Source organism: Dendrobium catenatum, unplaced genomic scaffold, assembly GCF_001605985.2.
Source record: "Dendrobium catenatum unplaced genomic scaffold, ASM160598v2 fragScaff_scaffold_142, whole genome shotgun sequence".
NCBI lineage: Eukaryota > Viridiplantae > Streptophyta > Magnoliopsida > Asparagales > Orchidaceae > Dendrobium > Dendrobium catenatum.
The window spans coordinates 181902-196368 of NW_021318604.1; the positions used below are offsets into that span (position 1 = coordinate 181902).

Genomic DNA, 14467 nt, shown 5'->3' on the forward strand with positions numbered 1-14467 from the left:
TGTTTCTTAGGCCTCGTTTGGAATGGCTTTTTTATTGCTTCTTAAAGCAATATTTTGGTACAAAAATTTTAATTTTTGTACTTTAAAGTTGTTTTAAGAAGCAATAAGAAAGCCATCCCAAACGAAGCCTTAATCATATGATTATAGATTTGATTTTAGTCATCAAGTTTAAGCTCATCATATGGTTTTGGGATAACTGTATGATCATGAAATGGTTAAACATTTGATTTCAGTTGCACAACCAAATGCTTTCCTATGGATTTGGGATAATAGTACAGTTATCAAATGGTAAACTAATTGATTTGGGCTTATGTTCGTAATATACACCAGCAAAGTATATGTCAGGAGTTATATACTGAAATTGTCTTACTAGGATACTGTGAAAGCACATTCCTCGTATCTTCTGAACAAGATATCCATTTCAGATGAGTATATGGAAAACCTTCAGGCTACTCTTTTCCTTTCAATCTTGATGTTATTTGCTTGCTGTACAAAGAAACATAAACATATTTGCGTATAAGAAATCATGGGATTCAATAAAAGTTTTTTAAATATTGTCTTGCATTTTGAATGGATTGAGAATTCAACGTATAACAATAGAAATACAAATCGCATGAAAGAAGCTAAAACAACAAGTAACACAGTATTATTAGACTAAAGGGTTCTTTGGTTTCACAATTTTGCCAAGATTTAGCTAGAATTTAGGCTAAACCTTCCGAAATAGTTTTTTGAGCCACAGAAATCCTACTACTTTCTTAAATCTTGCTTTCCTCCGATTTTAGGCTATATCCTGAACTTGGAAATACAATCAAAGAGATCTAGACTTTTCCTCACTAATCTCTTTTGCTCCTTCATTTAAATCTTAAATCTTGAAAATATGTCAATTAGTTTAGTAAGACTTAACTAAATTAACATCTATCATGCCAAAAAAATTTCAGGATTTAAGAACCCCAAGATTTACTAAATCCTACTTGTAGCTAAACAGTCTCCAAGTGTTTGGCATGGGATCAGAATTAAAAAGTACAATCTTGCCCAATATATAAACAGCAACATAATCAAAATAGTAGGTTACTAAGTCATAAAAGGCTATGATAAAACATCATGGAAACATTATAGATGAGACAAGAGGCCTATCAAACGCTTCAAGACCAAGAAAAAGACTAAGGCTTACATTTCCAACATCAGAAAACTGAAACCGTGCTTTAAAGCTTGAAGCAATACCTTCGAAATCCAAACTCAAATCCACAGTCTCAGCAGCATCTACGACAAAATTCTATAGCAGCATAGCTATTATCAGTTTATAATGATGAATTACGTTCAGTAAAGATAGAAGCATATCATGTAAAGGGGTTTCTAGTATATCCCTTGATATGGTGCTAATTGATACCTTCTCAGATGGCATGCCAGACACATTTTGATGGTATAAAATTCGGGAAGCTTGATTCATTTTGTGGAGTGATCTACTTCCATGAATAATTTGACTAGATTTGCTTCTACTTTTGATATTGATGCTACTCTGCCCCCAAGTGTAATTGACATATTTCCTTACCTGGATAAGAACAACCAGTATGAACTAATTCGTATTGAAGGTAATAGAAGTGCAACCTTAAAAAAAGACCTTATCCCAATGCCGTTGAGCACGTTTGTGTCTTCTAATGTGCCTCATTGTTGTATCTTCAAAACGAAGATTCTTGAATCTGGCCTCACACTGCAGATCAGATGAGTTGGCAAGAAAACGTAAAATTGCATGGTAAATTTATGGCCGTTCATATTCCAAATGCAATAAAAAAAGACAAGATGCAGAAAAATAAACATTAGTCCTTCAAATAGGATTTTGCCAATCTATCACTTTTAACCCATAAGCACATTTAAGAGACGGAGGGTTGAATAGAATGTTTTTAAAAAATGGCTTCTAAAATTCTTTAAATGTATAGTGATTTTTCTTGAAATAAGATTAGTTTAGCTGAGTTTGAGTGGAAAATATAAGGAATAAGATTTAAGCTATACTACAAACACATAATTTAAAAAGGTTCGGCTTCTAACCAAGCATACATCCATTTTTGAAGTCCCTTAGAAGTTAGAACATTCACCTAATGGTTTTTTAAAGAGTGAAGTACTTAACCTTTATACACCATCCTGCATAAGAAAATCCTTAAATTTAATGCGTTAAAAATCAACCCTCACAAAGTTTTCCAATTCCACATAAAAGATCAAGCTAGCTGGAATACAAGGATCAAAACCTTCCAAGGTTTTACAATGAAATATTACTAGCATATAAAGATTTGCAAGCATCCAAGCATAGGGAATTTTTTTTTGCCAAATTAAACGTTCATAGACTAGATGAAGTGAAGAGGAACAGAATCAAATCATGCAAACTGAAAACCCAAATAAGGAATGCCACAGTTGAGCTTATGAGCTCAAGAGCACTTCACAAAGAGAATCAACAAAAGATCACAATGAAGACAAGTAAATTTTAGAAGGCTTTGAGGGAGTGTAATAGTGTATTACAAATAACAGTTTCTAATTTGCTTGAACTTGATAAGTATCTTAAGACCAGCACAAGAGTGTTGCTTAGGAAGGCTATTTGTATCCAAAAAATGTGAGAGAAAGGCCTTTGTATACATGCCTATGTTCTAAGGCATATGCATTCCATTTACAAATTTGTATTTGGAAAATCCATCTTGGTTTGGTATTTTTATTGGTCCTTAAGCTTGCGAAGAAAGTACACTTACATTCTTAGATCAATGCTTTAGTTTAAGGGAGTTGACACTAGAAACCACAGGATCGATAGATCTCTTTTTGCAGCATTAGGCTCAAAAGCATTAACTAAATAGGATCCGAGTTCTGAGATGGTTCTATCACGCTTTTAGACCATGCAAAGGTCTCAAAGGACAGGATCTGCAGAAAAAGAAATTTCCCAATTTTCAAACATTTTGGGGTTTTCCAGAACAGATTCAAGGTGAACTTGGTCACCAGCCAGAAAGCTATCGATCCAAAGAAATCAAACCAATTTGATAGGGTCACGTTCAAGTTGAACTTAACTGTCAGTTAGCAGATCACAACCCAAAGTTCCAAACAGGTTAATCAAGTCCACAGTGAATTTGACTGGTAGCAACATTGGGTTTATTAATCTAATATCTTCCTGCGACTCACATTTTATTAAGCAGACTACCTTTGATGAGATGCAGAACGACAAAAAACAAATGAACTGTGAAAGTATCCCCAAAGCCTGGCCAATTCTAGCATGCTTATATATGACACCTAGGACTCTAAGTAAAACACCCTAGCTTCGTGAAGTCATTGGATCTTAATGTCATGTAGTCCATTGCCTTCACCATTTCTAAAAAATCAACAACATATTACATTAAGTAAAGAACCAGAGTCATACCTAGATAAAAACAGTAGTCACAACGCTACAGAGTTTATTATCCATCAAAATAATGTTGGATTTACCCTTTTTGGCCCATAAGTACCTTAAATAACAGTGTATGTAACAAATTTGTCAGTCATCTCTTCATAAATAAATATGATACTGACACTCGTACAACTCATTTAAACTATCAGATTTAACTCCATGAAAATTTCTTGGCAAATGCTCACTCGCAATTTCTATTCATTATCCACAATTTATGCTGAAATACAAAAGTTTTACAGGAGAAATAATTGAGGATAATATATTAACTGACATAAGGATAACTGAAGCAGAACATTAAACAAATATGCATAATGATGGGGACATCAGATTTCGACACGTGTACCATCGCCGGAGACGCCGATCGACGGCCATGATTCAGAGTCTTTATTTTTGATGTTTTATTTTATTCATGTCATTTATATTTCATGTTTTTTCTTTTGTACCCCTATGAGGGAATTAGTGCTTGTTGTAGCCCAAGGGCAATGTCGTCTTTATGTTTTTCTTTATTTCCGGATAGCCTATATAAAGGCTTTGTCATTGTATTTTATGGATTATTGGATGAATGAAAATTTTCTTACTTTGTTCTCGTTGTGAGTGCATGAAGATCTCTTGGTGAGTTCTTCAATTGAGATCTCTTAGTGAGTTCTCTAATTTTTCCTTTTCTTTTAATTACCCTTTCCTTCTCACAAGAAAGCTCCACAAAACTTCCCCTCCCCCAAAGCTCTTGCCGCCGGCCCCCTCCCTAGGGTTTCCCGATGCCAGCCAAGATCACAACCTCCGGCCGCCCAACTCGCCGACGATCCTTCCCATACGGTCAATTTCCTTTCTTCCCCTATTGCAAATTTGAGATTTGAAATTCAAATTTTGAATTGTTTCCTAATTTGGAAATCCAAATTAGGAAAGTTTTCATGATCAAATAAATTTCAAATTAAATTAATTTGGAGTTTTCAAAACCCTTGCCACGTCATCAAACCAAATTGGAAACCCCTTTCCTCTCTCCCCAATTCCCTCTCTCTCTAGCTATGCCGCCGGCCCCCCTATGTGGAATTCCCATTAATTACCCAATTAACTCCCTAATCCTATTTGAAATTCAAATTAGGATCAAATAATTTTCCCTCCCCTTTGCATAAAAACTGAAATAATTTCAGTTTTAAGCCCTCTCTCCCCCTTCTCTTCCTGCCGGCTCCCCCTTTCTCTCTCTCCCATTAATTTTCCATTAAGGCCTTAATTGTCCTCAAATTGAAATTCAAATCTCAAAGTTTCTTCCCTCCCAAATCCCTTAAACTGAAATTAGTTTCAGTTTTCTACATCTAACCACAACTTTCCCCTCTCCCTACCGCCGGCCTCCCCATCTCCTCTCAAACCCGCCGCCCCTCTCTCCCTCCCATTGGAGAGCCTCTTGCGGCGACAGCCATTCCCACCTTCAAGAATGCATGGAGGAACCCGAGTGGAACTTCGGGTTTGAGTACGACAACCAAGGAAGAGTTAATATCCTCAGATCACCATTCTTCGACGTAGGCTTTGACTTCGACGACACCGTCGAAGAATATCTAGATCGGATTCTACCAACACTAGTGGATTCCATCGACGACCACTTTTTTGTCTACACGTGGATCATTAAAGGTCGTCCTCCCGTACCACCTCCACATCCAGCGCCTTCCTCTCCTTCCCTACGGATCTACGGCACCGTCGCCCTCGGAGTGGTTTCATCACTTGTGTGGTTATTCTTCTTCCAAAGAACCTAGAAGTAGGTGAATGAGCGTAGCCTCAAGGTGAGACAATCGCTTTGTTAACCGCCGGATTCTAGTTGGCTTTTCATTTGTGTTACTATTTATTACCGTCGTTATTTTATAGAACTTGCTAATTTAGGTGTAAACTCTTGCCTACGCGTAGTTGAACTCTAAGATCTTTGAGAATGCTTCAATTGTGAACAACATTATGATTGCAATTTCATTATTTGAACAAGATTTTATTAATTTTCTAAATCCAATTCCTGGTTTCACATCACATAATCATCTGAAACATATATTAAAGAAGTTTACATATTATCTGACGAGCTTGAAGTGAATTCCCTAAAAAAACTTACTTGTGATAGCAAGTAAAGAAAAACTGCTAGGCTTGTGACAGAAAGACCACCAACCTCAGCCAGGAAGCTCACTGCATGCGATAAGAAAATGTAATTCATCAAACTTTGCAGCTTCAAAGGATATCTAAGTAGTTCATGCAACATTAAAAGTGAACACGCAATGTCTATCATTCAAGGATTATAGACAACTCCGTTCTAAACGTCCTGATATCAAGAATAGGCTTCAGTTAATTTACAACAGTGAATCGGTACTAATAAAGCATGAAAGGTAATAAGAACCATCCAAGTAGAGAAGCCGCTAAAACTAAATAGCAAAGGATGTTTACTTGTTGGGCAATCTAACATGCTTTTGTATTCATTTTTCATACCTTAATAAAACTGCAAATTACAATCTTTGATAACCAAAGTGAAGGAGTTGGAAATGATATCATGCTAGTATTTAGCATTTCAAAGAAATATGATGCAGAATTATAAGTGTTCAGAGTCAAAAGGGAAATTGATGTAGAAATAAAATTATCTGATGCTAATTTGATGATGATCCCTCTCTTGAATTTTCTGCTTATTTCTTCTGTTGAAATTGTTTGATTTCTCTCTGAGAATCAACCCTGTTGGAAAGTTTCTCTATAATTGTGGTTTTCCCATGGAAGAAAGTGCCTCAGTGTGCATGCATGACAATCTAAGGAATCATGCTAGGCAAATCTCCTGGCTAGTATTCTAACAAATAGAAGGATTTCCATGCGAAAGAAAATTTTGTTCAGGGATTTCTCGGGAATAGTGCCAAACATGAGGAGATGGATTTAGTGGACGGGTGACATAGAACTAGAAAGGGAAAGTATAGGTACAGGTGGCTAGGGTTTAGAGTTAATGACCAAAGGAACAGAATTGCACCTTTCATGATGCATGTTAGCATCGATGTACTGTAGACAAAAAGAATGTTCATATTAGTTGCTGATGGTGAAAAGAAAATTAATTTTTAGGTTAGATCCGTGTTATTCATGTGAGAATTAGAATCCAACAAAAACTAAAAGCTAATGGGAGTAAGCAATGATTCGTACCAATTCCAAATGAAAGTTCTTTGTCAACCTCCACAATGTAATCAGAAAGATATCTAACAAGCAGGGTAATATTCAATAGTCCATCCCTGGAGTTCTGAAGAGAAGCTTGCAGTCTCCCAATATCGGAAAATGATGAGCCTGGTAAGTAGTCATGCAGCAGAGGTTGAATGAGTTTCAAACGATGCTTATAATTGAACTTTGTAGGGAATAAATTGATCTTCAATAAATTCATATCTGGTCCCCTTAATGTTTCTAGTTCACCATCTCTATAGCTTCCCGGTGCTAAAGTGCCACTGACATAGCTGACATGTGTATCATCAATATGATCTCTTGCCGTTAGATTGAATTGAAAGCCAACTGCACTGGCAGGACTCTTTGGGAGATCAACAAACTGCCATGAAATATATAAGTCCTCTCTTGAAATCTGACAGCGGTTGCATTTAATTGAAACTGTGGGGCCTCGGCTTGTATTATAGCAAGTATAATTGGAATAAAGTGTCAGAAGGGAGACTTTGTAATAAATTGAACCAGGACTAGTGGTGACTATTTTCTTAAGACTTCGCAAATGAGAACAAGTCAAGCTAGAGACCGTGGTTATATTAAACTCAATATCATTGTCAAACTGCTGCAAGTCTGGAGCGTTGGTTGGTCTGACTTTGTGTACCTCAAATGTGCGCTTTGCAATAATCTGATACAGCAATCTGGTATGAATTGAGTTGAAAATTGGAAGCTTCAGATGGCTAACTAGGGGTAAGAATTTAAAGCCAGGTTCTCCTATCAAAGTTTCATGCTCCAAGAACTCACATGACAACATGGTCAACATAATGAGAGCAAAAGTCCATTACTTACGCAGAGAACAAGCCAGCAAATAATATCCAGCTTGCTACAGAAAACGTCCCTCCCAGTTCTGTTTTCCTCTTTACAACGACCTTGTTATCTTCCTAAATCCCCAAACAAAATCAAACATGAGTATTTCAGGGTACAAAGGTTACCATCTAATCAAATGAAAAAACTAGATTATAAACAAGCAGAAAAATGAAAATTTTAAAGCAAAAATGTCTTGCAAAGTACAAAATATCCTGTTAACTAAATGTAGAAACTAGCTTGATCGTAACATGTTACTTTATCCATAAATCTTAAAGCCAAAACAGACATCTTAAATCCAAAACAGGAAATCTTAGGCATTCTTTCACTGCATTCAGGTCATCATGAATCAAAACATTATCTTTTTCTATAATGATGAAAGCACAAGCAGAAGAACAAATACATCAAAAATAGGAATAAGTAGGCGATAGTAAATTCGGCTTTTCATTATGATGTGATCACCCTAGAACAGCCATTAAAGCCAACATTTTTTGGGCTTTTTCCTTCAATATTAACGTAACATAACATTCAGCATTGACAAACTGATAGTGCCTAACCCTACCAAATGGCACTATTTTGAAGGTTGGTTAAGCAAATCATGACTAGCTATTTTAACTAGGGGATCTGCCTTACTCATCATCCACACTCCTCTGTTTTAGGATTACTTCTACACGAAGGGCTAAAATTATCGTCTCATCTCCTCGTATCAAGAAGTAAGATTTTGGAAGTTAGCACAGGAAATCAAGCAAAGAAATGTCAACTGGGCAACTCCTAAAACTATAGGACATGGAATGCCCATTCTTCATAATTCATTTCTTTATAATTAACTAAGTTATAGGTATATAGAAGTAAGCATAAGTAAAAAACAAAAACTAGACAGTTTGACAATACACATAAAAGAAACTAGAAAGTAAGTAATTAATATATCACACACTTAATTTGGGAATGTATTAAAGGTAAGAATATAAAGGGCAGTCCTAGAGAATAAGGTAGACTCCAATATGTTCTGAGGAGTAAGGGTCTGAATCACAAAAATAGTATACCCGTAACCTGTGGATAATAATAGATGTAGAAATTAAGAAAGAGACATAAGCAAAGGATGAAAGCTTCATCACAAGATGGCAAAGCTACTAATGGATAGCCAAAATAAGAAAAGGTGCAAGACAGACCTACTCCCCACTCAAGCTTTGAAGTTATATGGAGTGTGGTTGCTGGAAATTGCATCCAAATAATAGGCCAAAAAAATGATGCAGTCAAAGACGAGGGCTCTCACCACCAATACTGTAAGTAGGTGGGAAGCCTTGTATGATATTTGCTATAATTAATTTTAAGTTGGGAAGAAAGAATCCCTCAACCCTATGGTGTAAGTAGGTGGCACACCCTAACACACCAAACACCCAAAGGCTCCCTTCAAATACACTTGAAAGTTTTTGGAAACCAATCCTATTCAAGGAGAGTTTTGGAGCAAGAAGAAAAGCTATAACCACATAATAAAGGTATATAAGTTCTCATCCAAATAATAAATGTATATCTCTAATTATGGATCCAAATACTAGATTGCAATAGAGCGCCCAATCTCCCTCTAGAAATCTCCTTATTCGCTCTCTGATTATCTAGAAATCTCTAAGTTGGTTGAACCCCAAAACCCCTCAATTTTTGGTTGAAGCTTGAAACTTCTTCTTTACAAAACCTAAATACCTATTTATCCATATACAATTTTCACACCATTATACTATGACAATACTTCACCATCCAGGGTTAAGATAAGGTTTTCCATTAAACGCATCTCAACCTTGAATCACTCTAAAAGGATGGGTTATCCAACCTAACTGATAAAATATCAAAACACCACACCGTCAGCAAAATTTTTATAACATCCAACTGGATAGAACAAGAGGAATCAACAAATGGATAAGGGAAAAATCGAACCAGCCAATGCCTGGTATAGAAGTAGACATCTAGACGGCTAATCCACCAACGGATCCGGAACCAGAATGTCTCGCCGTCGCCGAGTCTCCCAAACCGCACGGCAAAGCAGAAGGCGAGCCACACGATAAGCGCCACAAAGGTCGCTCCAAGAAGCGCCTCCTGCGACCGGGTCAGCCGCCGGATCGACTCCAGCGGGAGCACGGTAGACAAGAACGTCGGCTGCTCCTCCACGCCCGAGCTCGTTTTCCATTCCCCACCGCCCCCGCCGCCGGCTGTGAGAGACTTACAGCCGTCGGTGGCAAGGAAGAGGCCGGGATTACAAGCGCAAAGGGTTGAGTTGTAGACAAAAGCATTAGTTGGGCAGGGCTCCATCGCCAACGGAGTTCCGGCTTCTCGGTCTGCTTTCGCTGCTCGGCCGCCATCTTCAACTAAGGGATCGAGAGATAGGCCTAGGAGAAATTTGGAGAAATTCCTTACTTCCAGCGATCCTAATACGAAATGCGTGCGCTTCAGATATGCCCGGGGTTAAGGTGACGCTTGGAAGCTCGGACATTAACCATATTAAATAAGGGGGAGTATTAACACAGCCCTTAAAAATTATAATTTTCTTTTTTTTCATTTAAATTTTAACATCTACTCTGATGCATATATATATATCATGTTGTATTTTTTTCACTTTATAAATACAAAATAAGTCTTTAGATTCATTCGTTGTCCTATGTTATTGGGGTGTACCACTTTTCGGACTCAGGGTGTGACAAAGTGGTATTAGAGCCCTTCTATTTTGTATTTGTTATACCTTGAACTTTTAGATGGGCTAGTGTAGGGGTGTAAACGAGTCGAGTCGAGTCGAGTTTTGGCCCTTATCGAGCTCGGCTCGTTAGATAGATAGCGATATAATATCATAAGTTATCCTTTATGTTAAAAAATATGTCTATTATAGTAGTTTATTTTGATATGTTTAATAATTCAGAATGGTGTCAAGAAGAAAGAATGTTGCTAATGCTCATGGATATGATACCACAAGAACTACTAAGGAAGTTCCACTTATTCTCAGAGGACCTCGCTCTCCTGGTCTTCGAGGTGCTATTGCTCCAAATCCAAATATCACAGTGCTAATCACGATGATGATAGAGGTGACCGCTCAGCTTACTTAAGCAATGCAAGGAATTAATCAAGCCACTCAGCAAGTACCACAACCAATTCAACCAACAACCCCATTAGTGCCCCAAGAAGCCATAGGAATACATGATGCTTTCCCAGCTCAGACAATTCAATCGAAGTCGAAGACATTGAGCAAAATAAATAATATTAGTAGATTTATTTATTTAAACCAACTTCTATATTGTAGGTCATTCCAACCAATAAAGGGGCGATAGATCAAGTAATGGATCAGTTCCTAAAGACTCACCCTCCAATATTCAATGGGATAGTTGGATCAGTTGAATATGATGAATGGCTTCATGACATTAAAAAGAGGCTTGGCGGTATTAAATGTCCAAACGATCAAAAAGGTAGACATGGCTGCATTTCAAGTGATGTGAGAGAGCATTCGACGCAATAACTTTGGAGCAGATGCAATGATTCTTTGGGTAGAATTTGAAAGATCATTTTTAGAACAATGTTTTTCTATGACATATCGATCAAATTTGATGAACAATTTGAGGAAGCTCGAGTAGGGGACAAAATCGGTTAGAGAGTACAAAACACATTTTGCTAGAATTATCATATTTGTATCATCTACTAGGCATCACGAATATCAGAAAATCTACCACTTCCTTTTCGGTATGAGAGAAGATATCATAAGATCTTTATCTGTAGTGAAGTGCACTACATTCAACGAGCTACTTGATCAAGTGATTCACGTGTAGATAGAGATAAATGCTTGTGAAAGAAAAACTTCTGGAAAGCGAAAGGCAGCCGATGGTCAACCATCTGGAGATACATAGAAAAAGCAGCATAAGAGCCATCAGGGACAGAAGTCCAAGAGTAATCCTTGTTGCGTACACTGCGGCAAATATCATTCAGGGACTTGCAACTTGTTCATCGGGAAGTGCTTTAATTGCTACAACACCAAACATAAAGCTAAAGATCTCATGCACAAGCTCAAGATCAATCCAATCCTTCATCTACTTGAGAAAACTACAATAATTCACATCAAAATGGATGGCAAAAATCACATGGAGGACATTCCAACAAGCATCATGGCAAAGGCAATGGAAAACATTATTTCTCATCCCCAATAATAGTCTCAGGAAGTTCTGCCATCTTAGTACTACTAGCAGTGCCTTATTTCTCAATACCAATAGCCTCTGATGCCATATTAGCAACAGCCACAAGCAATGCAGTATCAAATGCCTCGACTTCCAATACAGGAGTAGCCCAAACAGGCGATCCCTCCTTGTGTCTTCATCATGACCCAGCAAGAGGCCCGTGAAGCTTCTGATGTGGTAACATGTATTATTTCTATTCATAAGCAGCTGACAAAGGTTTTTTTTAAAAAAAAAAAAATTGGGGCATCACATTCGTTCATATCAAGCAAGTTCACATCAAATGCACCAATATCTCAATTGCAACCTCACCTATCAATTAATATGCCATATGGAGCTTCTATAATAGTCACTCAGTGTATTCATGATTGTGACATTATAATCCACCATATGGCTATTATGCCTGCAACTTTTATTATTTTTCTACTAGCTGAATTTGATGAAATATTGAGAATGGATTGGCTATGATTGATATTATATATCACCCATAGCTCACTTTCATATCAAATTTGGGTAATAGAAATGAGATATATGAGTTGTAGGAATGAAATATGAGTGACATATTTTTGAAATAATGTAGAGTGATATGCATATAATATTAAAATTTGAAGTGTTATATATGTGAATAAAATGATTTAGAGTGGTATGTATGTGAATCCCCCTAAAAAAATTATGCATTATCTAAATGTTGATGACAAGCTGTAGATTAGAATGAAGTTGGATAATCTTCAGAATACATATCCTAATTTGAAGCATAAATTTGTAGATGACAGGAAAAACACTAATGTTGATTACTTATTTGAAAGATAATTAGTTTAGGTACTTTTTTTCCTACCTTTCTTAACATTAATCTTTCCTCTTTTTGGATGCATAAATGAACTGAATTTGAGCTAGCTCATATGTAATTCAAATAAGCCCATAAAACAAACAAGACAATACTTAAAGCTTCATTTGGACCAATTCTCTTACTATTTTCTAAAACAACTTTCTAGTTTAAAAAATTTTATACTAAAAAATTGCTTTAGAAAATAGTAAGAAAGTTGTACCAAACGAAACCTTCGTTTTATGTTGGCCTCATTAAATCGAACACAAGTTGTTCATAAACATTATATCTATTTAAAAATTTTATATAAATTATAGAATATAAATATATAAACTTTATAACCACATACATGATATATGAACTCAAATATACATTTATATAACCATACATAGGATTCGGAGCTGGCTTTTTTATCAGATCTGTCAAACCTTATGAACAGTAATGTTCCAAAGAGTTTAAAGGAACTTCGAATGCAAGAAATTGGTGACCCAAGGCCAAATTTATTAACTAAGTAAGTATATATAGAAATTGGTAACGTGTATAGGGTGATATCTTCTTGATCAAGATTCATCCCTGCCGCTGAGAGATTATCTGCTATAGTCTTGATTTGAGTAAGGTATTGAACCATAGATTGATTGTTCATTCTGATGTTGTGTAGCTCATTGCGTAGCTGTATTACTCTTGATCTATTCGACGACTGTAGACGTCGTTCGATAGTCGCCTAGATCATAGAAGTTGAATCGAGATTAATGACATACGGTAAAATGGTTGGTGAGATCGTTGAACAGATCGCTGCTGCTAGATTCTGATCCACAAGAACCCATTCTCTATATTTCGGGTTGATCTCTTGACGCCCATCAGGTAGATCAACGAACCTGGTCGGTGGAGATGTCGACTGCTCCAAGAACTCTGAAAAACCGTTGGCCGTGAGGAGTTTGAGGATTTGTGAGCGCCAAACTGCGTAGTTCTCAGAGGTTAACTGAGTCGATACTATGATCTTGATGTTCGAGATCACAAATTTGAGAGCAGCCGGTATATTGTACTCCTTGGCGATGGTATCATTTGGGGTTGATGATAGCGATGTGCCTGAATCCTCCATGTTAACGCCGATCTTCTTTAGATCTAGCGAAGAACGCGAAAAAATGGCAGGATAACGATCGATGGAGAACGAGCTGTGCGAATCAAGAAAGAACTTCTTGAGCCGAGCTCTGATACCATAAAGACAGAGACATGGCTTAACAAAAGGAAATATGATTATTACTTAACAGGGTACCGAGCCAGCTATTTATAGCCTAGCTTTCATTACAAACACATGTAATAGTATACGGGTTATTTATGACACTAATATATGACCTAGTACAAGTAACCTTTAATAGATACTCCTATTATAAATCATGCATGTTGACTATATAAATGGAAATTGTCATGTTGAATTACATAACACCTGTTGATTATTTGTAATAGCATGTACACTGCATGGTTATGTATATACCGATATAACTTCTTCTTTTTTTCTGCTAGCCGGGGTTAGGAGTGTAAGTAAGCCTGGCTAGCTCGCGAGCCGAGCTTATCGAGCCACAAGCTCGAGTTCAAACTCGAGCCTATTTATTAAACGAGCTCGAATTCAAGCTTGATGAGACTCGGCTCGTGAGCTGACTTAAATCATTATTAATATTAAAAAATAATAATAATGAAATAGAGTTGATACGGCATCACAAAATCATCTTGATCGGGCACGAATCTCGAGACAAAAGCTAGTTGGAAACTTCAAAAATTAATTTCGGGAGCATATGAACTCTGATTTCAGCGAGCTTACAGTCAAACTGAGCGTCTCGGAAATACGAACCCAACGACACCAAGATCAACCCAATCCAAGCCCAAATGAGTCCGAATCAAGGGTTAAAAGCGCTGTTGAAAGGTTCAAAAAGCAATTTGAGTTACCAAACGGTCTCTGATTTTAACGAGCTTATACTCGAATCGAACGGCTCGACGAGACGAATCCAACGAGCCCAAGATCATCGAATT

General features: G+C 37.0%; 1 protein-coding gene across 2 annotated transcripts; it reads right to left on the bottom strand.

Annotated features, from left to right (window-relative positions):
• Positions 1–426: 426 nt before the first annotated feature.
• On the bottom strand, positions 427–9894 carry LOC110103995. 2 transcript variants are annotated; one of them, XM_020832916.2, is made up of 8 exons: positions 9350–9894; positions 7406–7497; positions 6557–7257; positions 5502–5572; positions 1619–1708; positions 1388–1549; positions 1222–1273; positions 427–486 (listed from the first exon to the last, which is right to left on the bottom strand). In XM_020832916.2, the coding sequence occupies exons 1-8, from the start codon at positions 9719–9721 to the stop codon at positions 476–478; spliced, it is 1551 nt and encodes a 516-aa protein (XP_020688575.1). In that variant the 5' UTR covers positions 9722–9894; the 3' UTR covers positions 427–475. The 2 variants fall into 2 exon arrangements, with proteins under 2 accessions (XP_020688575.1, XP_020688576.1); XM_020832917.2 differs by lacking the exon at positions 1222–1273.
• Positions 9895–14467: the final 4573 nt, after the last annotated feature.